Source organism: Melanotaenia boesemani, chromosome 11 (assembly GCF_017639745.1).
Source record: "Melanotaenia boesemani isolate fMelBoe1 chromosome 11, fMelBoe1.pri, whole genome shotgun sequence".
NCBI lineage: Eukaryota > Metazoa > Chordata > Actinopteri > Atheriniformes > Melanotaeniidae > Melanotaenia > Melanotaenia boesemani.
Window position 1 is genome coordinate 105,615 of NC_055692.1, and position 22,569 is coordinate 128,183.

A 22,569-nucleotide genomic window follows, 5' to 3' on the forward strand; every position below is an offset into this window, starting at 1 on the left:
CACATGTGTGTATATATGTATGCGTGTGTGTGTGTAAAAATCTGTAATTTTATAATCCAGGTTCATTTGACCCGTACGGCTTTCCGTAGTTCCGGACTGGTCTGCGGTTTGCAGGTGGAGGTGGTGACAGGTGGCGAACAGGTAACTGACCTGACATCAACAGGGGGTCAGCTGAAGGAGTGTGCTACCATATCCTCGTCAGAACCGATCCTGAACCAAAGTCCGGGTAAGACTACGAAACTGGACCGAAGCGACTGGTGCAGAAACAGTCCGACACAGAGGCTGTGGATTTCGGATCTTTCTCCACGTCTAGAAAGAATGAAATTAAACCCGCCCCGTCAAGGCAGGTTGACAACGCATGACGAAGGTCGGAAATCACATGACTCCTGCAGAACGCTGTACTTCCGGCTTCCTGAGAGCGCCGTGATCAGGGTTCTGCTCAGGAATATTTCACCTGTTCTCCAGGTTCTCTTCCAGCTGACGGCTCGTTTCCGGAAACTCCGTCTTGTTTTAATAGTTTTAGGTTTGTTAGTATACCAGAAGCATTTTTCCAGGATGTAGTCAGTTCGGGGTCTCGGTTCGGCTCGGTTCTGTTCCTGTCGGACTCACCTGGAAGGACGTCTAATGGGTAAGATGCGTCTTTGGGGAAACTGAGAGGGTTGAAGAGGAAACCAGTGGCTTGTTCCAGAAAGGAGATTCAGCTAACTCAGAGTCTAGGGTTAACTTAGTCTGGGTCTGGTCAGAAGCTCTGGTCTAACTTAGTCTGGACAGTGTTTCCCAAACTTGGGGGCGTGTCCCCTACAGGGGCCTAGAGTTATACCAGGGGGGCAGCAAAGTAAATCAAACTTAGAGGTTTTGCACTGATAGGGTTATGGACATGGACAAATTAATGAAAAGCACCAATAAGAATCAACAACACTGAGATGAGCTTAAAAGATAAATAAATAAAAAGAAACCAACATGATGAGGCCCATCTCGCCCTGGACTAGACCAGGTACTGGACCAGGGAATGGACCAGGTAACGGACCAGGTACTGGACCAGGGAATGGACCAGGGAACCGACCAGGTACTGGACCAGGTACTGGACGTCTCATCCTGAACACAGAGAGGAGCCTGATGATTCCTTTAGAAATAAACTCTCCTGTCGTATAAAGCAGATGTTTTACTGAAGCAGAATCGAACCCTCAGCTCAGCTGCCCAGTTTGTAGAGTTTCCTGGTTTAAAGGCAAGGCAAATTTATTTCTTGTACAAGACAATTCAAAGTGTTTTACATAAAACATTCCAGCAGGGTGCAGAAGCAATAAAATAAGTTTAACGAACCAGATCCAGATCTGGACTGTAAATAAAAACTAGTCCATGCAGCAGAGAACAGGTGGGTCTTTAACCTGGATCTAAATAAACTGAGTGTTTCAGCTGATCTGAGGCTTTCTGGGAGTTTGTTCCAGACATGTGGAGCATAGAAGCTGAATGCAGCTTCTCCATGTCTGGTTCTGAGTCTGGAACTGATAAGAACCTGGATCCAGATGACCTGAGGGTTCTGGTAGGTTCATACTGGGTCAAGAGGTCTCTGATGTATGTTGGTCTTAAACCATTCAGAGCTTTCTAGACCATCAGCAGAACTTTAAAGTCTATCCTCTGACGGACCGGCAGCCAGTGTAAAGACCTCAGAGCTGGACTGATGTGGTCCACTTTCTTGGTCTTAGTGAGGACTGGAGCAGCAGAGTTCTTTATCAGCTGCAGGTGTCTGACTGATGTTTTAGGTAGAACCTGTAAAAACACTGTTACAATAATCAAGCCGACTAAAGATGGAAGCTGGACTAGTTTTTCCAGGTCCTGCTGAGACATCAGATCTTTACCCTTGATATGGTAATAGTTTTTTCCTAGTATTCAATGTTTCCGCTGCCACCACCTTAGTTTATCCGGTCTGGTCCGGTGCCAGTGGCAAAGGGAGCACTCACCACAACCCACTTAAAATAACTGAATACAAAAGTTTATTTAGACATAACAAAACCAATATCTATCATAAGACGTCCGGTCTGGCGGATCAGCAGAGGCACTTCAGCAGGTTAGGCAGCTCCTCCGCTGTCCCGTACACCAACTCTGCACACAAAAGGAAAGCAGGTCACACACCCTCAAAAAGGCACGGCACACAAGGCTTTCTGCCAGCAGTACACTGCAAATCAGGGGATTCACTCCCACACCACCCCAAGAAGAGCCACTACAACCATAAGCAAACAAAATAGAATAACCCTTTGGTCACTAGGGGGAAGCAAAGCGCTGCTCATCCGGTTTAGCTGCCTCTTTTGAATGCTCGACGACTCAGACGATGTGAATTAATAAGTCCTAAAAAGAGTCAAAATAATCAAAATACATCGCTTGGATATCCAATGGACTAACACACATAAAAGTAAGGTATGGTTAAAAGAATCAGACTTATCCTCCCCCGGTCTGACGACAAGACCCCGCCGTGGGGTCTAGATACAGGAATTTCCCACAGGGCAGGAAGGCGTCATCAACTCTGGGTCAGGTCGGACATGTTGGCTGCAGGCTGGATGGCGTCTCGTGCAGCTGTTATCAGGATGTCGCAGGGAGCTTAGGCCCGCAGGCAAGGCACACTCTAATCCCGGTCCCTATCGCTGTCTAAAGGAGGCACCCAGCGTCCCCTCCTAGCCAGCACGACGAAGCTCCCTTGCTCAGCTGTCTTTGCTGCCGGCAACACTATAAGCTGTGAACAGCACCCACCCGCCACGGTGCGCTTCTCCAGCTCCAGTTCACAATCAACCAGCTTCTCTCCAGTTTTCTGCACCCGCTTCCAGCCCTTTTTCCTTCTTCCCTCACCTCTCATTTATCTCCTCTCAATACCCCTCGTTGTATTCAATCACTCCCCCCACAGGTGGATCACATTACTCATCAAGTGTCAGCGCCACCCACACTACAATATGTTCTTAAGCTGATAGTAGGCTGACTTTGTGGTTCCCTTCATGTGGTTCTCAAAGTTTAGGTCTGAGTCCATCAATCCACCCAGATTTCTGGTCTGGTTGGTGGTTTTTAGGTGTATAGACTGAAGCTCTGTGGTGACCTTTAATCGTTTCTCTTTGGCTCCAAAAACCATCACCTCAGTTTTGTTTTTGTTTAACTGAAGAAAGTTCAGACACATCCAGTCATTAATCTCCTCAATACATTTACCAAGAGCCTGTACGGGGCCTCGGTCTCCTGGCGACATTGTAATATATACCTGTGTGTCATCTGCGTAGCTATGGTAACTTAATGTTGTTCTTTATGACCTGTGCCAGTGGGAGCATGTAGATGTTAAACAGAAGAGGCCCCAGGATGGAACCTTGGGGAACTCCACATGTAATTCTTGTCTGTTCAGATGTAAAGTTACCTACTGACACAAAGTACTTCCTGTTCTCTAAGATTTAAACCAGTGCAGTGCCAGAGAGGCCACCCAGTTCTCCAGTCGGGAGTAATATATTGTGGTCGACTGGTTCAAATGCAGCACTGAGGTCCAGTAAGACAAAGACTTACATTTTTCCTTCGTCTGTATTCAAACATATGTCATTAATGACTTTGGTCAGAGCATCTCGGTGCTGTGGTGCCGTTTAAAACCTGACTGGAAGACGTCGTAGCAGTTGTTTTAGTTAAAAAGTCGTTTAGCTGATGAAAAACTGCTTTTGATGATCTTACTTAGAAACAGAAGATCTAAGATCGGTCTGTAGTTGCTCATTTGTGTCTAGATTGTCTCTTTTTAGCAGGGGTTTGATTACAGCTGTTTTTAGAAGCTCTGGGAAGATGCCTGAAATTAAAGACCAGTTGACATCTGGACCAGAGCTCGTTCCAGAGTCTTTGAGACCTTTTTGAAGAAACCTGTGGGCAGGATGGCCAAGCAGCAAGAGAAGTTAAGCTGATGTAAGATGTCGTCCAGATCTTTGCTGTTAATGGATTAAACTGTGTCATGGTGGTTAAACTGGTTTTCATGGACCAGTATGTCTCCTGAACCTGCTGCTGGTCTGATATTCTGGATTTAGTCTGTGAAGAATTTGGCGAACTCATTGCAGCCTTGGTGGAATAAAGTTCAGGTGCTACTGACACAGGAGGGTTTGTTAACCTGTCGACAGCAGCGAATAAGACCCGAGTCTTATGACAGTTTTTGCTAATAATGTCAGAGAAACAGGACTTCCTGCTTTCCTCAGGTGTAAATTATAAGAGTGAAGTTTCTCTTTATGTCATAATGAACATGTAGATGTGTTTTTCTCCATCTACACTCGGCTTTCCGACTCTCTTTTTCCATTTCTCACCAGTGTGGAATTTCTCCATGGAGACCTTTTCCTCACAGAGACGACCTTCACCTTAACAGGAGCAGTAGCATCCATAATACTTAGCATGTTAGCATTAAAACAAGTTCATTGGCTGAACCCCCTAACAGGGCAGGTGTTAAAGAGAAGATCTGGATAAACATCAGTCGTGTTTTTAGTTATACAGCGTTTTGTGATCATCTCTGTTGAGACATTAGTGTGAACAGGAACTGTACACTCAAAGAAAACACAGTAATGATCAGACAGGCCCACATCACACACGGTAACCATGGAAACATCCAAACCCTTAGAAATCACCAAGTCTAGAGTGTGTCCTTTAATGTGTGTGGGCTCTGTTATATGCTGGGTCAGCCCAACGTTCTCTAGACTGTTACCCAGATCTTTAGTCGCTTTGTCCTGAGGGTTGTCTACATGGATGTTAAAATCACCAACAATAATTACACAGTCAAAGTCTAAACAGATTGTAGCAGCAGGTCACTAAACTCACCATAAAATTCTGCTTAGTGCCCTGGTGGTCTATAGAAATTTAGATATATTATTTTATAATAAGCTTTCAACTGAAGAGCCACATATTCAAAAGAAGTAAAACTCCCAAGAAATAACTGCTTACACTGAAATGATTCATTAAATAAAACTGCTCCTCCTCTCCTGTTCAGTCTGACCTCACTGATAAAACTAAAGTTGGGAGGGGTTGGTTCGATAAGAGCAGCAGCTCTGTTATTTTGGTTTAACCAAGTTTCAGTTAAAAACATAAAATCAAGTTTTGCTAAGTTATAAAATCATTAAGTAAAATGTTTTCCCTGCTAATGACCTAACATTTAATAAAGCTAACTTAATGGGTTTGGAATTGTTTACCCTATGTTTGGGGGCACGCTGTGGCCCACAGGGGATGTTAACTCTACCTAGAAACCTTTTAGAAAGCAGCTCTCTGTGTTCTGACCGAGCCACTTTTCTCCTTCTGTTACCAAACAGTACAGATAATTTTGAACCTTCTGATAAACAGGGATCCAGCTGGTCCTGGAAACCATGGCTGCCATTTTCCAGGCAGCCTGGACCCTCCACACATCATACATCCCAAACATGAAGCTGGCGGTGGTATAGGAGGGGCTGGGCGCCCTCCCTGTAGCTGCTCTGGTGGGGGGTTTGTGCGGGACAAAAACATACTGGGGCATGGGGTTAGTTTGGTTGCCATAGTGACCAGCTCCTCCATCTGGGAGGTGAAGTCTAGGAGGGGTGGGGAGGATGCGGAGAGGGAGGGTGACCTGGATGAAGTATGATGAGATGAAGGGGGTGGGTCCTCGCTGGAAGCTTTGGGGCTTTCTTCAGGAGGGGCTGAGGTGGTTTTTCTCCAGGTTTCTTCTAAACTGTCTCATCACGTTGCTCTGGTCTCTCTTGTCTGTTTTCCTTCTCTGAGGACTGAGTCTGTTCAGAAAATAAACCTGGTTGTAGGCGAACAGCCTCACTCCTGACCTGTTCAGGCGGAATCCATCTGGCTTAAAAAAAAAAGTTCCTGTGGTCCCAGAAGAAGCTGAAATTGTCTATAAATTAACTGGTTGTGTGGTACAGCCGACAGCCATGTATTCAGACTAAACAGCCTGCTGGATCGCTCCACTTCGCCTCTGATGGGAGGGACAGGCCACTGATGAATATCCGGGCATCCAGACAGTTGATCGTATCCAGCAGTTCAGTAAAATCCTGCTTCAGCTCCTCAGATGTTGTTTCATAACATCATTCAACCCCACATGCAGGATGAGCTTTTCCACAGTTGGGTGCGCAGCCACAATTTGTTTAATTTTGCCTCTCACATCTGATACCATATCCTTGGGAAAGCACACGGCTTTAGTTAATTTCCACGTTTCTCACATCTTTCACACCAAAGTCACCAACAATCAGAGTCTGAGGCCCAGCCATTTGCTTTTCTTGTTGCCTTTTACTTTTTGATTTGTTTTTTGGTCTGACCTCGGTGTGTAGGGAGATTTCATTCTGATCATCAGATGTAGATCCAAAATCCTGCAGCAGTGGTGCAAACCTGTTCTGTAGTTGCATGTCCGGTTGTTGTGGAGAGGATGTATTTGTTTTCCTTCTGATAACTGGCCCGACTGTGTCTTGCTAATGAGAGGGGTTGAGGGGGTGCTTGGTCTGGATGGTAGAGCAAGCCAGCCGGTCGCGTCACTAATCTCAGCAAACTGGGCTCTGCCTGTTACTCGTCCTCCCATTTCCCTGTGAGATGATTTACTCTTTGGCTTTGCACCAAGAGCATTCCAGTTAGAACTATCAGTGAAAGAGTTATTACCTCGTACATTGTCCTCCTTTTTCTTTCCAGCTAAGTTTGTGCTAATTAGCTGTGTGTTAGCACAATATTGTCCGCTGTTTTTTATTAAAGGCAAGGTTGTTTCATTTCCACACAGTCCATTCACTTCCATATTCACCTCGAGCTGTTGAATCTTTGTTTCCAGCATGTTGATCCTCTGTAGAAGTTTGTGATAGTCATCTGTAGAGAAGGGAGTCATCTTGCAGCTAGTTAGCTTTAGCTCCTGAGTAACTGTAGATAAAGCTTCTTCTAGTGGTCGGCCACACTGCGACACTGACAAGATTGTAAGAGTCTTAAAAAATAGCAGTATCCAACCAAAGCTACCACAAAATACAGTCCCAGTTATTAATGAGTATCCAGGAGTCGTTTCTCATGAGTTTCTTCTGTAGAAAAATAAGAATATTGGCAGAAAAATGCAAGCAGAGGGGAGAGCGAAGCAGCAAGCATCAGTAGGGGACAGAAGCAGGAAGCCATAATCAAAGGCCTCATGCTGTAGCAGAGGGTCATATGATTCCTTCTGGTCATGGATTTAACTACAGTTGCCAAGCAGCAGCCAGTAAATTAACAGCTGTTTCGTGGCTCATTTCTTCATACATTTCTTTGTAACCATCGGGGTGCATGTGGTAGTGGGATCGGAGGGTGGGTGGGGCTGTTACATTATTGTTGTAAATGAAAAGGAGAACCTGCAGAAAAACTGCTGGTCTGGACTGAGCATCTCTTAGTTCCTGGTTCCACCGATAACTGAAGTAACCATGGCAACCGCTGACATAACGCTGGTCATTTTACCAGACTGGAGCAAGAGGTTCCGATTGAATCTTATACTAAGGGGTATTACATAGAAGGGAAGACTACTGCGGAGGAGACAGGTGCATCATGGAAGAAAACCACTGTCTCAGTCTATGTGGAAGTTAGAATCCACTGGTCCACTGGTCCATTGGGCCACTGACCCACTGATGGAAATGATAACACATCTGTAAGGAAAATCTCCACCGGGATCAGAACCAGGAAGAAAAACCGCCACCATCCATTCAGGTCGGCAGGAACACATCCAGCATCAACCCACTGAACAAGGGGTGCCTCAAGGATGTGTGCTGAGCCCCCTCCTCTTCACTCTGCTGACCCACGGCTGCACACCGTTGCCCAGCTCTAACCTCCTCATCCAGTCTGCAGATGATAGACTGTGGTGGATCTCATCAGCAACGAGGATGAGCCAGATTACAGGAGTGAGGTGGACCGTCTGGCCTTGTGGTGTGAGCACAACAATCTGAACATGAAGAAGATGGTTGTGGACTTCAGGAGACCACGCCCCCAGCATGCAGCTCCGACCATCAATGTGCTACGGTGGAGAGAGTGAGCAGCACCAAGTTCCTGGGTGTGCACATCACAGAGGACCTCTCCTGGACCATCACCACCACATCACTGGCCCAGGAAGCCAACCAGCGCCTCTACTTCCTCCACAACCTGAGGAAAGCTGGAGCCCTGCCCCCATCATGTGCACCTCCCACAGAGGCACCATGAAGAGTGTCCTGACCAGCGGCACCACCGTGTGGTACGACACCTGCTCCACGTTCTGCAGGAAGACCCTCCAATGCATCATGAGATGAGAAGATCCTCGGTACCTCCCTGCAGACATCTCCACCTCTCCTCACCCATAAAGCCCTCTACATGGAGAGAGACCCCGCCCACCCGTCACACAGCTTCTTCAGCCTGCTGCCATCAGGAAGGAGCCTGCAGGCCAGGACCAGGACCAGTAGACTGAGGGACAGCTTGGTCCACCAGGCTGTCAGGATGCTGAAATCTGCCCCCCTTCCACACACCCTGGACTCTGATGCCCCCCATCAGCACCTGAACTTTTACCCCCTCAGGAACAAGAACAGCCACTTTAACCAGTTTAACCAGTTTAACTAGACAGAAGCTCACTCATTCTGCTGTTGTACTGACTGTAATCTGCCTCGGCTGTTTATTATCGTGTTTTGTTTACTCAGTGATAGAATGTGTTCTGTTTGTTTTTTTGGCTTCATTCTTGTATTTCATGCACCAGTTTGAGAGAACTCTGTCCTGTACGCTGCAGAACTGAGAATAAAGCTGACTTTGACTTAAATACTCAGACCTCTGAAGTCCAGTCAAAGTGAATGTTTGCAGACCACGTCCTGTCAGATTGTTGGTCATGTGACGGTGGCGTCCTTCCTTCTCTGTCCATCAGGTGGCTTGTTTTGAAGTTGAAAACCAGAAGGCTTCAAACTGCAAACGTAATGAATGTCCTTCTTTTGTGTTTCCACCACAGGAAGCAGCAATCATGCCGCAGCCCAGGTTGATGCTGGTGGTCACGGGAGATGACTTCGGCTACTGTCCCAGGAGGAACCAGGGAATCGTGGATTGTTTTCAGGCTGGAGGAATTTCCAACGTTTCTCTGCTGGTTAATGCTTCAGCAGCCAGAGAGGCAGCAGATCTGGCTATTAGGTAGAATGGGTCATCCTTAGATCGAATATTATTTAATTAAATAATTATCATTTTATTAGCTTTTCCCTCAGGAGCTTATTAAAGTATTCATTCATTCATCCATCCATAAAAATCAATCCAGTATGAAATTAAAAGTGGAATACAACCATTTAACAGATGGAGGAGGCACCGATCCAAAAAAATATCCTGAACTCAGGAAATTACGAAGGAGTTCAGATTATTTTCTCCTAATTTACTGTTTATAACCAAGGTTGGCAACTGGCGGCCTGCAGACCAAAATTGCTCCACTGCCAATAATACCTGGCCCACCGGATTAAATTATGTGTCATGAACAAGGACATGGGGCTGTTTACAGACCTGTTAAAGAACAGCGTGGCCTCTTCAAGGTCGAGAGAGATGTACAGTTCAGGGGTCCCATTTATAAAACATCAGTGTAAGATCAAAACTAAAAGTATACGTACGCCCAAAAGCTGAAAATGGCTTACGCCAAACTCATAAAACCATGCACACACACACACCTGCAAGCAATTTCCCCTTTATAGACCACAGACTAGTTGGAAATGTGTGCACCTGAATGGGACTCCGTGAACATGCCCAAACCAGCTACAAATGGTCCACGCAAAGCAGGACATGAAGGTCATTACTTGTGAAGAAGCTGCTGATCAAAGAGGAAACCGCTGAAGTGAAAGCTGAAGTGCTCGTTGGTGCAGGCGAGTGAAGACATGTTTGGTGGCTACAGCAGCGAGGCAGCGTGGGATGTGGTGCAGACTGTCAGGAACTGTAGTAAATTAGAAGCGCTCAGACCTTCAAGACTTTGCATATTTATTTATCTTTTGACAGAGATCGTGGGCATTATTTTTCAGTTAGAAGGGGTAACTAAGGCTGTGTCCGAATGTGCACCCTTCTCCCTACCTACATAGTGCCCTGTATAGGGGTCACGCCAGTTTGTCAGTGTCCGAATGTCCAGAGAGAAAAAAGTAGGGCACTGAAAATTAGCCACAATGCATCTTGACAAGAAGTGAGCATCAATAGTCACTAGACGGGTCAATATAGACCACAATGCATTGCGGGCAGAAGCTCAACATGGAGCAAAGGCAAAAAAAATTGAGCTGCATGAAATTACCTATAAGCAAACAAAGAATAAACTACAACATAAGGAATAAAAATATTTACGCACAACTTTGGACTGGATTTGGAATGACATCTTGATGCGGGTTTTGGTTGCCGTGGTAACGGCGGTAGTCATGTGGTTTGCAGTGAGGAAAAAATATAGGCAGCTTCGTGTCTGAATCACCAAGAGAATGAGTCTCTAAGTAGTGCAGCCCTATGTAGTAAATGAGGGGTTAGGGAGTCGGGTGGACATTCGAACACAGCCTAAATTATCCCAGTCTCCACATACTAGAGAATCCTTTAAAACTTCCAGGATCCAGACGGTGAGCCGGGAGTGACTGGTGGTTGCAGGTTCTTTGTGGTTTCCCATGGTGCGGGACTGGGCTGCTCTGCAATGGGGGTGGCTCTGGGTCTGGCCCTGTCGGGGGCTGTGGGGGCCAGCGGTTGGAGTCGCCACGTGGCGGGGGGGGGTGAGGCCACTGGTGACGCCTGGGTCGGTGGGCGTCGGTTCTGGGCCGGGCAGCCAGGCTATTCCGGGGGGGGGGTTCTGGGCTGTGGTGCCTGTGGGTGGTACCCCTCCCTCCGAGGTGGTGGGGTCCGTATGTGCCTGGGGTCTAGGCCTGCCTGGATGTGCTGCCATGGTGTGGGTTGGTGCATGCCCTGGTGTCTGGTTGTCGCCCTGGGACCCAGGGTATGGCCCAGGGACAGGAGGGGTGTAGGGGTTTGAAGGAGGGCTGAGTGGGATTTGGGGGACTATAAGGGGAGGTGCTGGGGTGTGAGGCAGGGATGCTTGTATGTTGTGTGTGTGTGTCTATGCTTTGGATGATGTTTGTGTGGGTGTGGGGATGTGTTTGTGTGCGTGTGTATGCATGTGCTAGGATGAGTGGGAGTGTGTAAGATCATAGGTGAGTAGGTGGGTGAGGATGGATGACATGACCCTGTGGGGGAGCCCGAGTGGACCTGGGGGTGGTGCGCTGTGGATCTGGGCTCTCCCGCTGTTCTCCTTCCGCTCCTCTCCTTCCCCCTTGGGTGTCTGGTGGGTTGGTGTCTTCTGGGGTCGGTGGCGCCTCGTTGGCTGCAGTCGCTGCGTGGCCTGGTCGTGGGGGGCGGCTGCCTCTGGCCTGTCTTGCCCTGGGGGGCCTCCTGGGGAACGGGGGTGCCTAGTGCTGCTGGCAGCTCACCATCCGGAGGGAGGTTCTCTTCCCTTCGGACTTACATCCATGGACCCCTCTTCTTCCCTGCTCTCTCTGTCTCTCTTACATACACACATAGACACACATAGGGATTTGGGAGGCGTGCACGTCATGTGGGGTGTAGCCGGGGGGGGCACCCAAGTGGCTTCCTTAGCTTAGGGGGTGCTTGTGGTGTGCTGTCCTATTGTCCGCCTGGGGTGTCCCCCACTGGGCATGTTGGGTGGGTTATGTGTGACGTGACTGTGTGATGGTGAGTGCTTCTGGGTACAGCACAGGGGAGGGTGTGAGTGTGGGGGTCTATGGGGTGTAGATTGGAGTAGGGGGTGTGGGGAGGGGGTCGATGGTGCCCTAGTGCGGCTGGAACATCGGGGTGTGTGCTGGGCTACGCATGGTGGTTGTCTGGGGCCTGGTCCTCCGAGGCATGTTGCGGGCCCTCTGCCTTTGGGGGGTGGGGCGGCCACCTCTTGGCCCACTGGGACCTGTGCCCCAAGACCATGGGGGGCTCTTGCTGGGGCTCTCCTCTGCTGGCCGTTGGGTGGGGCTGGAGTCGTCTTTGTGGTGGGGTAGCTTGGGTTAGTGCTCCGGGCCTCTGGCCCTGGTCTGCCTCTGGCCTCCGTGGAGGCGTGGTCGCATTTGCACGATCTCACTCACCACTCTTCATCACTGATCACTCCTCTTCCTCATCCTCTGCATGCTGACACAGTCACTGAGTTGTCCAGTGGGTTTTTATACTAAGAGATAATTCTTCTTTTTATTTTTCCTGTGGGTTTGTATCTGGTCGCTGTTATGCTACTTTCATGATATGTCTTTTTGATTTGGTTATTATTTTAAAACTCTTAATGACTAGTTTTTTTCTGTGTGTGTGTTTCTGCTTTTGTAAAAGTTGTAGGAAATTTTCTGGTGTGTTCATGTACAGGTGTAACAGTTTGTTGTCTGGTGATGGTGTGGATTGAAGGGTCGTTTCCTTCTGTCTGTGATCTTTTTGTCTCCTTTCTTCTTTCCCTTTTGCTCTTTTTGTTATTTTCCATCTTTTTCTGTCCCCTCCGGTCAGGTCCAGCAAGATTACATAGATTCCGTGATTCAAAGTAAATAAATAAATAAATGAATCAGATTATCAAGAGGAGCCGTACCCATAGGCCTCCCCTTGGCAGAGCAAATTTGTTCAGTACGATACAGCAACCAGATTATCATTTTGCTGCTATGATGCTGGACAGGACAGGTTAAAAAAAAAACACATATTAATTAATTAATTCTGATATTTAATTCACTGATTCTGCCATATCTGACCGCTTTTATTAGCCATTAACAGAAGTGATGTGATTCCACAGTGAAGTCTACATTTCTGGAGCGTCGCTTCTATCTGGGACGCTGCAGCAATTTTACACACCATATCACAAGCTAGCAGCACGCTAACAACACATTAGCAATATGCTAGCAGCACGCTAACAACATGCTAGCAGCATGCTAACAACACACTAGCAACATTTGGGGACGGCAGTGGCTCAGGTGTTAGAGCAGGTCGTCCAGTGACCGGAAGGTTGGCAGTTCGATTCCCACTCCCGCAGTCATCTGTCATTGTGTCCTTGGGCAAGACACTTAACCCTCCTTGCCTCCAGTGTTGGCATCACTGTTGAATGAATGTGTATGAATGTTGGGTGATGGTCGGAGAGGCCGTGGGCGCAGACTGGCAGCCACGTTTCCGTCAGCCTGCCCCAGGCTAGCTGTGGCTACACATGTTACTTACCATCGCCAAGTATGAGTGAGGAGTGGATGAATAATGGATTCACAATGTAAAGTTCTTTGGGTGCCTTGAAAAGGGCTATATAAATCTAATCCATTATTATTATTATTAATATTATTAACATGCTAGCAGAATGCTAACAGCATGCTAGCAGCACACTAACAACACGCTAGCAGAACACTAACAACACACTAACAGCATGCTAGCAGCATGCTAATAACACTCTAGCAACATGCTAGTACGCGACTATAAATAAACTGGCCGTTCTGAAGAAAAGCTGGAAGCCATTATCGGAGGAAAAGAAAGAACCAGAACAAGAGAAAAGAGTCCAGATCAGATGTCTTACTGGCTAGAGATGTAGTGTTCAGGTAGGGTGAACATGATGTTGAATTAGCCATCTACAGGGGGCGCCACTGAGAAAACCTGCTAAAGTTCGGTAGATCAGGGGCTCCAAATGTTCAAAGCCTCGGGCTGTGCTCTTTGGAGGTCCTGGACCCCAGCTCGGAACCACTGCTGTAGAACCTGATTTAGAACGATGAATCTCAGGAAAAGGAATTAGTTTATGGAACAATCTGGAAAAAATGTTAAAGAGAATAAATAATTTTTAAAAGATGATGAAAGTTAATTAGCTCAATAAATGTTTTTCTGTTTAGTAGTAACGGATTAAAATGAAGAATTAAGGATATGTTAGCTTTATTTTAACAGTTAAACAAAGTTTTTCTTAATTCTTTTAGATAAATTTCCATTTAAAGACTTTCCTGGTAATCTGAATATTCTCTTCATTTGTTTTGTTGTTTTGTCCCAAGAATAAAAACTGAACTACACAGGAAATGACAAACGTCTCCTCTCTCCTTGTGTTTTTATGATTAAGACATCAAATCCCCGTCGGCCTCCATGCCAACCTCTCAGAGGGGAATCCGGTGTGCCAGACCCTCCAGCAGGTCTCCACCCTGACCAACCAGCAAGGCTTCTTCCTCGGGAAGATGGGCTTCCGTCAGGCTCTGGACAGAGGTCATCTCGACATGAAACAGGTCTGACATGGTCAGGGTGCTCCTCGTACCTCAGATCAATATGCTGCTTTAATACGCCGCTCTGGTTCCTTCAGCATCTGTAGTGATGGATGAACTCTAGGAGTTCTCGGTCATCCATCACCTCCATGTTCACGTGGAGGTTCATCCAGCTGTTTCTGCTGCTTCACAGAGATGTTACAGGAATATAGAAATGATCTGAAACGACTCAAACCTCCATCACCAACGGCAGGCGAGCAGACCAGCGGCCTCATTTCTAAAGCTGGCGTAGGAACAAAAACTGGCGTACGCCACATATAGTCAACTTCTGGGATTTATAAAAACCAAACATGGCAGGAGAATGTTCCTACCTCCACGCAATATGCACAGAATGTGGGAAAATGAGAAATGGCGACACCAACGGTCCAGAATAAAACCGAGGAGATGATGAGGTGGAGAGTCTGCTGCCATCATGAGCCAGTCAGTAAAAGAAGACGTGGAAAGGGAGCTTTGGTCTGTTATTCTGAGGTCCAGCAGAGTGGGACAGACTGGAGGTCTAGAAGTGATGCAACACTTATGAAACACACCAGATGTGGATTTCCTTTATATATTTATGTATTTTTACACAATCCTTCTATAATTGTTGTCCCAGTTTCCATCAAGACCATCTTCATCTCCTGCAGCTCCTTGTCCACCTGGTTAATAGCGGCAATGGTTCCCTCTGCACCTGCAGGACTTCCTCTGAGGACACGGCTGCTGGGTGGTGGGTGGAGTCTCTGGCCTCACCCTCTCTACCCACAGCTGGAGCCCCGCCCACCCAGCTGGAACATCCAGATACTAGAAAGAAATATTATTTAACGCTAAATAAACTGCTACCAGTCTCAGATGTGTCTGTACATGTTTATTTTATACAATAAAACCAAAGACGACATTACTGCCATCTAGCAGCTTTTCTCCACAACGATCTACTGTGGGCTGCAACGTCTTACTGAAGGTCCCACCTGGAAGGTGTTACTGTTCACCCCTGTGGGAATCAAACCTCCATCTCCTGCATGACAGACGGATGTTCTACCGACTGAGATATCCATCCGTATGTTCCGACTCCTCTGGCGTTTCTTCCTTCTGACTCTGTGATGACAGCATCTCCACCTGCTGCCACTATTCTGTCTTTCTGACCCCAGCAATGTCCACGCCGTGTCCACCAGTTACACATTTTTACTTTTTCCAACGTGGTCTATCGGGATCTCTGTCTCACACCCCAAAATATTCCTCTTCTTCCCTCTATTTTCCCTTCCAACTCGTCATGGAAATGATGTGATGAATATGTATTACAGGCGTCCACCTGACCATTTATAGCCACCATGTGGGCGGGGCAAGGCGTCCCTCACCTGCAGCGCTTTAGAGTTGATTCTGATTTATGAATGGAAACAGGTGGAGGACGTGCGTGCGCACGCTTTGATAAATCTGGAAGTGGAAGTGCGCCACAGACACAGCCTGTAGTTTGCTTTGCTACGTTCAGTTTGATGAATGAGGCCCTGGGTCCGGCAGATGTGCAGACGCCAGTTCTGTCGTTAGCAGAAGTCTTCTTCATTGACTTGACTGTTCCATATCCAGGAATTTCCCAAATTGGAAGAGCTGGATTTACAGGAATCTGCAGAATTCTCACAATCCTGCTTTCAAAACCTCAGCATATTTGCACCAACATTACCAGGTAAAAAAAACGGCTTGTAGAGGACTAGGACATGTCCCTGGATTCTGATTGGTGGAACATACTTGGAGCGTTCCGGACTTCCGTTCCTGGCATGTTGAAGTGTTTGGCTGCAGACAAACTGATCTCAGTGTTTTGAAGGTTGGAACTATGAGAGGTGGACGTAGCGTGATGTCCAGGCTCGAGTTCATTTATCGTATTTATGGAGGACGACATTCAGAGTGCTTGCAGTCGGAACTGTGGACGAATATCCGACCAGCTGGCAGAGCTGAATGCCGGACACAGGAAATTGAGGAAAACAGCTGAGTCCGACCAATGAACCCACAAGCATCAGCCGAGTTGAATCAGTTTTCCAGAACTCTACAGTGGAAATGCAAACCACACCAGTATTTCTTTCACTCTGGTAAAGAAATTCCAGGTTATAAAAATTCCTGAAGTTTTAATTTCAGTGGGACTTTTTATTTAACCAAGAACCATAAAGACTGAAACTGTTTAACAGTCGAATGTCAGATAATTTCTCCATGAAGCTGAGGATACACGTCCGGGAACAACGTGGAGATCCAGGTCGACTTTCCAAACATCCTGAGCAGACGTCCCGTCACAGCATGGGTCAGCCAGCGTATCGGATCTGTGTTTTTACGTTTCCTTTGAGTTTGAGGACGGAACGCCGTCAGCTGATTGTTGTGATGAAACGATCAGCTGATCGGCTGATTTCCGGCTCTGTTTTCCCTTCCAGGTGGACAAAGAGCTGAGGGCTCAGGTCAGGAAGTTCATGGAGCTGACGGGTCACCTTCCTCACCACATGGACGGACACCAGCATGTTCACGTCCTGCCAGGTGGGCAATAAACATCCAATCAATCAATAAAATAAAAACACCTGCTCCAGATTTCTGATTTTCTTCTTAAAGACCCAGAAGATTAAAAAACACTTCCTGTTCCTCTTCCTCTGATCCTCCAGACGCAGAATCAGGTTCTGATCTGGGTTCCTGGACTGAGGACTGGTTTCAGTTATTGATCATCACTGATTAATAAAACCTATATGTGTGTGTGTGTTTATCGTCCAGAGGTCCGTCAGGTCTTTGCTCAGGTCCTCTCTGATCTCAGGATCCCGTTTACTCGAGTTCCGGTGGAACCGAATCTACGCAGCTCCCCGGGTCTGCCGGGTCACCTCCGAAGGTTCTACATGCAGGTGGAGAAAGACGCTCTGGAGTCGGTTCCTGTCTTCCAACAACATGGACTCAGGTATGTTTCACCAGAACTTACGGGTCTGACAGAACTTCACCAACCAGAACCAGAATTTAACATACAGAACCAGAACTTCACCAACCAGAACCAGAACTTCACCAACCAGAACAAGAACTCTACCAACCAGAACTTCACTAACCAGAACTCTACCAACCAGAACCAGAACTTCACCAACCAGAACCAGAACTTTACCAACTCGAACCAGAACTCTACAAACCAGAACCAGAAGTTCACCAACCAGAACTCTACAAACCAGAACCAGAAGTTCACCAACCAGAACTTTACCAACCACAACTAGAACTCTACAAACCAATGCTAGAACTCCACCAACCAGAAATTTACCAACCAGAACCAGATATTCACCAACCGGAACAAGAACTCTACCAACCAGAACTTCACCAACCAGAACCAGAACTTTACCAACTCGAACCAGAACTCTACAAACCAGAACCAGAAGTTCACCAACCAGAACTCTACAAACCAAAAATTAGAACTCCAACAACCAGAACCAGAACTTCGCCAAAGAGAACTCTACCAAACAGAACTCAACAAACCAGAACCAGAAGTTCACCAACCAGAACTCTACCAACCACAACTAGAACTCTACAAACCAAAACTAGAACTCCACCATCCAGAAATTTACCAACCAGAAACAGAACTCTACAAACCAGAGCCAGAACTTCACCCACCAGAACCAGAAGTTCACCAACCAGAACTCTATCAACCACAACTAGAACTCTACAAACCAAAACTAGAACTCCACCAACCAGAAATTTACCAGCCAGAACCAGAACTCTACAAACCAGAACCAGAAGTTCACCAACCAGAACTCTACAAACCAAAAATTAGAACTCCAACAACCAGAACCAGAACTTCGCCAAAGAGAACTCTACCAAACAGAACTCAACAAACCAGAACCAGAAGTTCACCAACCAGAACTCTACCAACCACAACTAGAACTCTACAAACCAAAACTAGAACTCCACCATCCAGAAATTTACCAACCAGAAACAGAACTCTACAAACCAGAGCCAGAACTTCACCCACCAGAACCAGAAGTTCACCAACCAGAACTCTATCAACCACAACTAGAACTCTACAAACCAAAACTAGAACTCCACCAACCAGAAATTTACCAGCCAGAACCAGAACTCTACAAACCAGAGCCAGAACTTCACCAACATGAACCAGAAGTTCACCAACCAGAACTTTACCAACCACAACTAGAACTCTACAAACCAAAGCTAGAACTCCACCAACCAGAAGTTCACCAACCAGAACCAGAACATCCCCAACCAGTACAAGAACTCTATCAACCAGAACTTCACCAACCAGAACCAGAAGTTCACCAACCAGAACCAGAACATCCCCAACTCGAACCAGAACTCTACAAACCAAAACCAGAACTCCACCAACCAGAACCAGAACGTCACCAACCAGAACAAGAACTCTACCAACCAGAACCAGAACTTCACCAACCAGGACTTTACCAACCAGAACTTCACCAACCAGAGCCAGAACTCTACCAACCAGAACCAGAAGTTCACCAACCAGAACCAGAACTTCACCAACCAGATCTCTACCAACCAGAACCAGAAATCTACAAACCAAAACCAGAACTCCACCAACCAGAACCAGAACTTCACCAACCAGAGCCAGAACTCTACCAACCAGAACCAGAAGTTCACCAACCAGAACCAGAACTTCACCAACCAGATCTCTACCAACCAGAACCAGAAATCTACAAACCAAAACCAGAACTCCACCAACCAGAACCAGAACTTCACCAACCAGAGCCAGAACTCTACCAACCAGAACCAGAAGTTCACCAACCAGAACCAGAACTTCACCAACCAGAACCAGAATTCCACCAACCAGAACCAGAACTTCACCAACCAGAACCAGAACTCTACCAACCAGAACGCAGGATGAGTTTAACAAAAAAGAATAAAATACAGGAAAAGTTCAGGTGTGGTTAATCTTTTCCATCTCTCCACGTCCCGCCGTCGTAACGGAGAAATGATGGAGGTATGGGGCTCATCATGCGGTAAAAATATTAACGCAGTGACTAAAAAAAAATTTGTTTCCTCCATTATTTTTGACAGCCTGAATTTATTTATATAAAAACTGCTTTTAGCTTTTAAACCCGTCTACCTAATCTAATCTTGTACTGACATGAAAATGTACATCAATAAACCTGATCCCTACTTTTAAATAATTGAAACTGAAAAATTAATTAAGGCTGCATGTCTTAATGGGACTACCTGTATAAATAAAGGTTAAATGAATAAAATAAAACAGCCTCACCGCGACCGGGCTCATCAGAACCGGCCAGCCTCACCGCGACCCGGCGCCTCATGATGCTGACACATTGCTGTAGTTTTGTTAGTTTGAGTCAGTTCTGGTTAATTTACATTTAAAGCCTGCAGCATCGTCTCAGCACAGGTCGCATGGCGTCTTCCCTGAAAAATTCACACAACGCTGCTCTGGCCCACCTGTTACTACCTAGTGTACTGGATCAGAATCAGAACATTGTTGGGTCACAGCTGAATTAGAGCCTCATCAGTGCTGTTGTGGATGTGTTGCTGGATGTTTTTTCAGAACGTCTGGACTTGGTCTCATTAACAGCAGCAAACACTAATCAGGATCTTTGTGATGTCTACAGGTGGCCAGATGTGTACCTGGGACTGAGTACCATGGGTCAGAACATGTCCGTCCCCAGCCTGCACAGGGCCCTTCAGCATGCCTTGGCTGCAGAGTCCTCGGGTAGTACTTCCAGGAAAGTCTCCGGCTGTGGTCAATCTGTGATTACTGCAGAGCTCATGGTTCATCCGGGCTACCCCAGTCGTCCCCAGGAAGGTGGCTGTGGTCAGGGTCCTGATGAATTCTCCCAGTCGGCCGATAGACTGCATGAACTGAGCGTGTTGAGGGACCCGTCGTTGCTAACCCTTTACAGCCAGGAGAGGGTGCAGCTGTGTGGATTTAAAGACCTCTGACGGTTGTTGCATCAACTTTTATATACAGAAAACATTCACACTGTAAGATGCAAACTGATTATGAAATCTGTGCTGGTTAAAGAGTTTCATGTCACCATATGGTACCATCCCTATGATGGCTTCATTTGTCAGAACGTAGAAATTCAGTTTTACAATTTAGAAAAGAGTTCAAGTCCAGCTGCACACAAGCCCATTTAATCCAGTTAATTTAATTTAAATATGGTTATCCATCCTCCATTCATCCTCCATCATCCTCCATTCATCCTCCATCCATTCATCATCCATCCATCCTCCATTCATCCTCCATCCATTCATCATACCATCTATCCATCCCTCCCTCCCTCCATCCATCTGTCCATCCTCCATCCATCTGGGGTTCGGGTTGAGGGGCCAGTCAGCTGAGTGGCTCAGACTTTTCTGTCATGACTGTAAACTGTAAACACACTAAAACAGGAAGTGATGAGCAGGAGCTTCATCCAATAATACTGTAGTATTTGGGTCGGTGCAAGACAGCAAAGACTCATGGGAAATGCACATTCTTCAGGAAGTTTAGCGATTTCTACCCTATAAACCTGAGTTGTATGTTTTAACGTGTTATGGTTGCGTTGTGGACTGTCCAGGGAGAGACGCTTCCCCTCTGTTACAACAGGATGGTAAAAAATAAAGCTGCTGACTAGCATTTACTCTGTCATTATTTATGACTTAGCATTGCTTGTTTTATTGATGACAGGTTAGCTTCTCTTCCTAAAAACCATGTGGTCGTTGCAGAGATGCAGACGGTGATCCATGAGGACAATGGACTGCTTCAGAGGAGCAGACTCATTTGGCCAGATGGGAAAACTTCATTCAGTCCTTCAGTGAAGGAATCTCAAGGAGAGCAACACCTGGCAGATGGATAGTGCTACTACAGCAAATCCACCAGCAGTGTGGTCCAAGTCCAGCTAATGATATGGGCCATGTTGTCCTCTTCCTGAAAGGAAAGGTCCAGCAAATACTCCCAGCCTCCAGCCTGAGGATTTCCCAGACCGGACTAGGCTGAAGGCCATTCAGTGTTAATTTGGTCACCATGTCAACACTGACGATGCCAGGTGTAGCCAGAGGGAAGGTGCAGACAAATCCAGCAATTGTTTTGTGTTTCGCCATCTGGAGTCCTCATGACCTCGTATCTGCAGACATGGACGTTAGTCTGTGGTCCACAGTTACGGTTTCTGATGTGGAGGTCTCCGAGTTATTCTGGTCCTATTAGTGAGACATCAGTGCATCCACGTAAACTATGGCTCACGGGATTTTAGTAACTCATAATCCACTGAAATCAAAAACTAACCTGGTTATAAGTTATAAAACACTAAATTGGTTATATAAACACTAAACTTGTTATATTAAGTTATACAAAACTAACCTGGTTATAATAAGTTATAAAACAAACTGGTTATTAGAAAGATACAACACTAACCTGGTTATAATAAGTTATAAAACAAACTGGTTATTAGAAAGATATACAACACTAACCTGGTTATAATAAGTCATAAAACAAACTGGTTATTAGAAAGTTATACAACACTAACCTGGTTATAATAAGTTATAAAACAAACTGGTTATTAGAAAGATATACAACACTAACCTGGTTATAATAAGTCATAAAACAAACTGGTTATTAGAAAGTTATACAACACTAACCTGGTTATAATAAGTCATAAAACAAACTGGTTATTAGAAAGTTATACAACACTAACCTGGTTATAATAAGTTATAAAACAAACTGGTTATTAAAAAGTTATACAACACTAACCTGGTGATTGCTAGTTATAAAACAAACTGGTTATTAGAAAGTTATACAACACTAACCTGGTTATAATAAGTCATAAAACAAACTGGTTATTAGAAAGTTATACAACACTAACCTGGTTATAATAAGTCATAAAACAAACTGGTTATTAGAAAGATATACAACACTAACCTGGTTATAATAAGTTATAAAACAAACTGGTTATTAGAAAGATATACAACACTAACCTGGTTATAATAAGTCATAAAACAAACTGGTTATTAGAAAGATATACAACACTAACCTGGTTATATAAGTCATAAAACAAACTGGTTATTAGAAAGTTATACAACACTAACCTGGTTATAATAAGTCATAAAACAAACTGGTTATTAGAAAGTTATACAACACTAACCTGGTTATTATAAGTTATAAAACAAACTGGTTATTAAAAAGTTATACAACACTAACCTGGTTATTGCTAGTTATAAAACAAACTGGTTATTAGAAAGATATACAACACTAACCTGGTTATATAAGTCATAAAACAAACTGGTTATTAGAAAGTTATACAACACTAACCTGGTTATAATAAGTCATAAAACAAACTGGTTATTAGAAAGTTATACAACACTAACCTGGTTATAATAAGTTATAAAACAAACTGGTTATTAAAAAGTTATACAACACTAACCTGGTGATTGCTAGTTATAAAAC

General features: G+C 45.6%; 1 protein-coding gene across 4 annotated transcripts; it reads left to right on the forward strand.

Annotated features, from left to right (window-relative positions):
• Nucleotides 1-102: 102 nt before the first annotated feature.
• Nucleotides 103-20,801, forward strand: ydjc (YdjC chitooligosaccharide deacetylase homolog). Of its 4 annotated transcripts, none has more exons than XM_041999840.1 (6): nucleotides 103-226; nucleotides 8,912-9,087; nucleotides 14,003-14,162; nucleotides 16,583-16,682; nucleotides 16,911-17,088; nucleotides 19,757-20,801. In XM_041999840.1, exons 2-6 carry the CDS (start codon nucleotides 8,924-8,926, stop codon nucleotides 20,085-20,087), a joined length of 933 nt encoding a protein of 310 aa, XP_041855774.1. In that variant the 5' UTR covers nucleotides 103-226; nucleotides 8,912-8,923; the 3' UTR covers nucleotides 20,088-20,801. The 4 variants fall into 4 exon arrangements, with proteins under 4 accessions (XP_041855774.1, XP_041855776.1, XP_041855773.1 ...); XM_041999839.1 differs by lacking the exon at nucleotides 103-226 and adding an exon at nucleotides 384-628 and having other exon boundaries at nucleotides 19,757-20,785; XM_041999842.1 differs by lacking the exons at nucleotides 103-226; nucleotides 16,583-16,682; nucleotides 16,911-17,088 and adding an exon at nucleotides 383-628 and having other exon boundaries at nucleotides 19,757-19,882.
• Nucleotides 20,802-22,569: the final 1,768 nt, after the last annotated feature.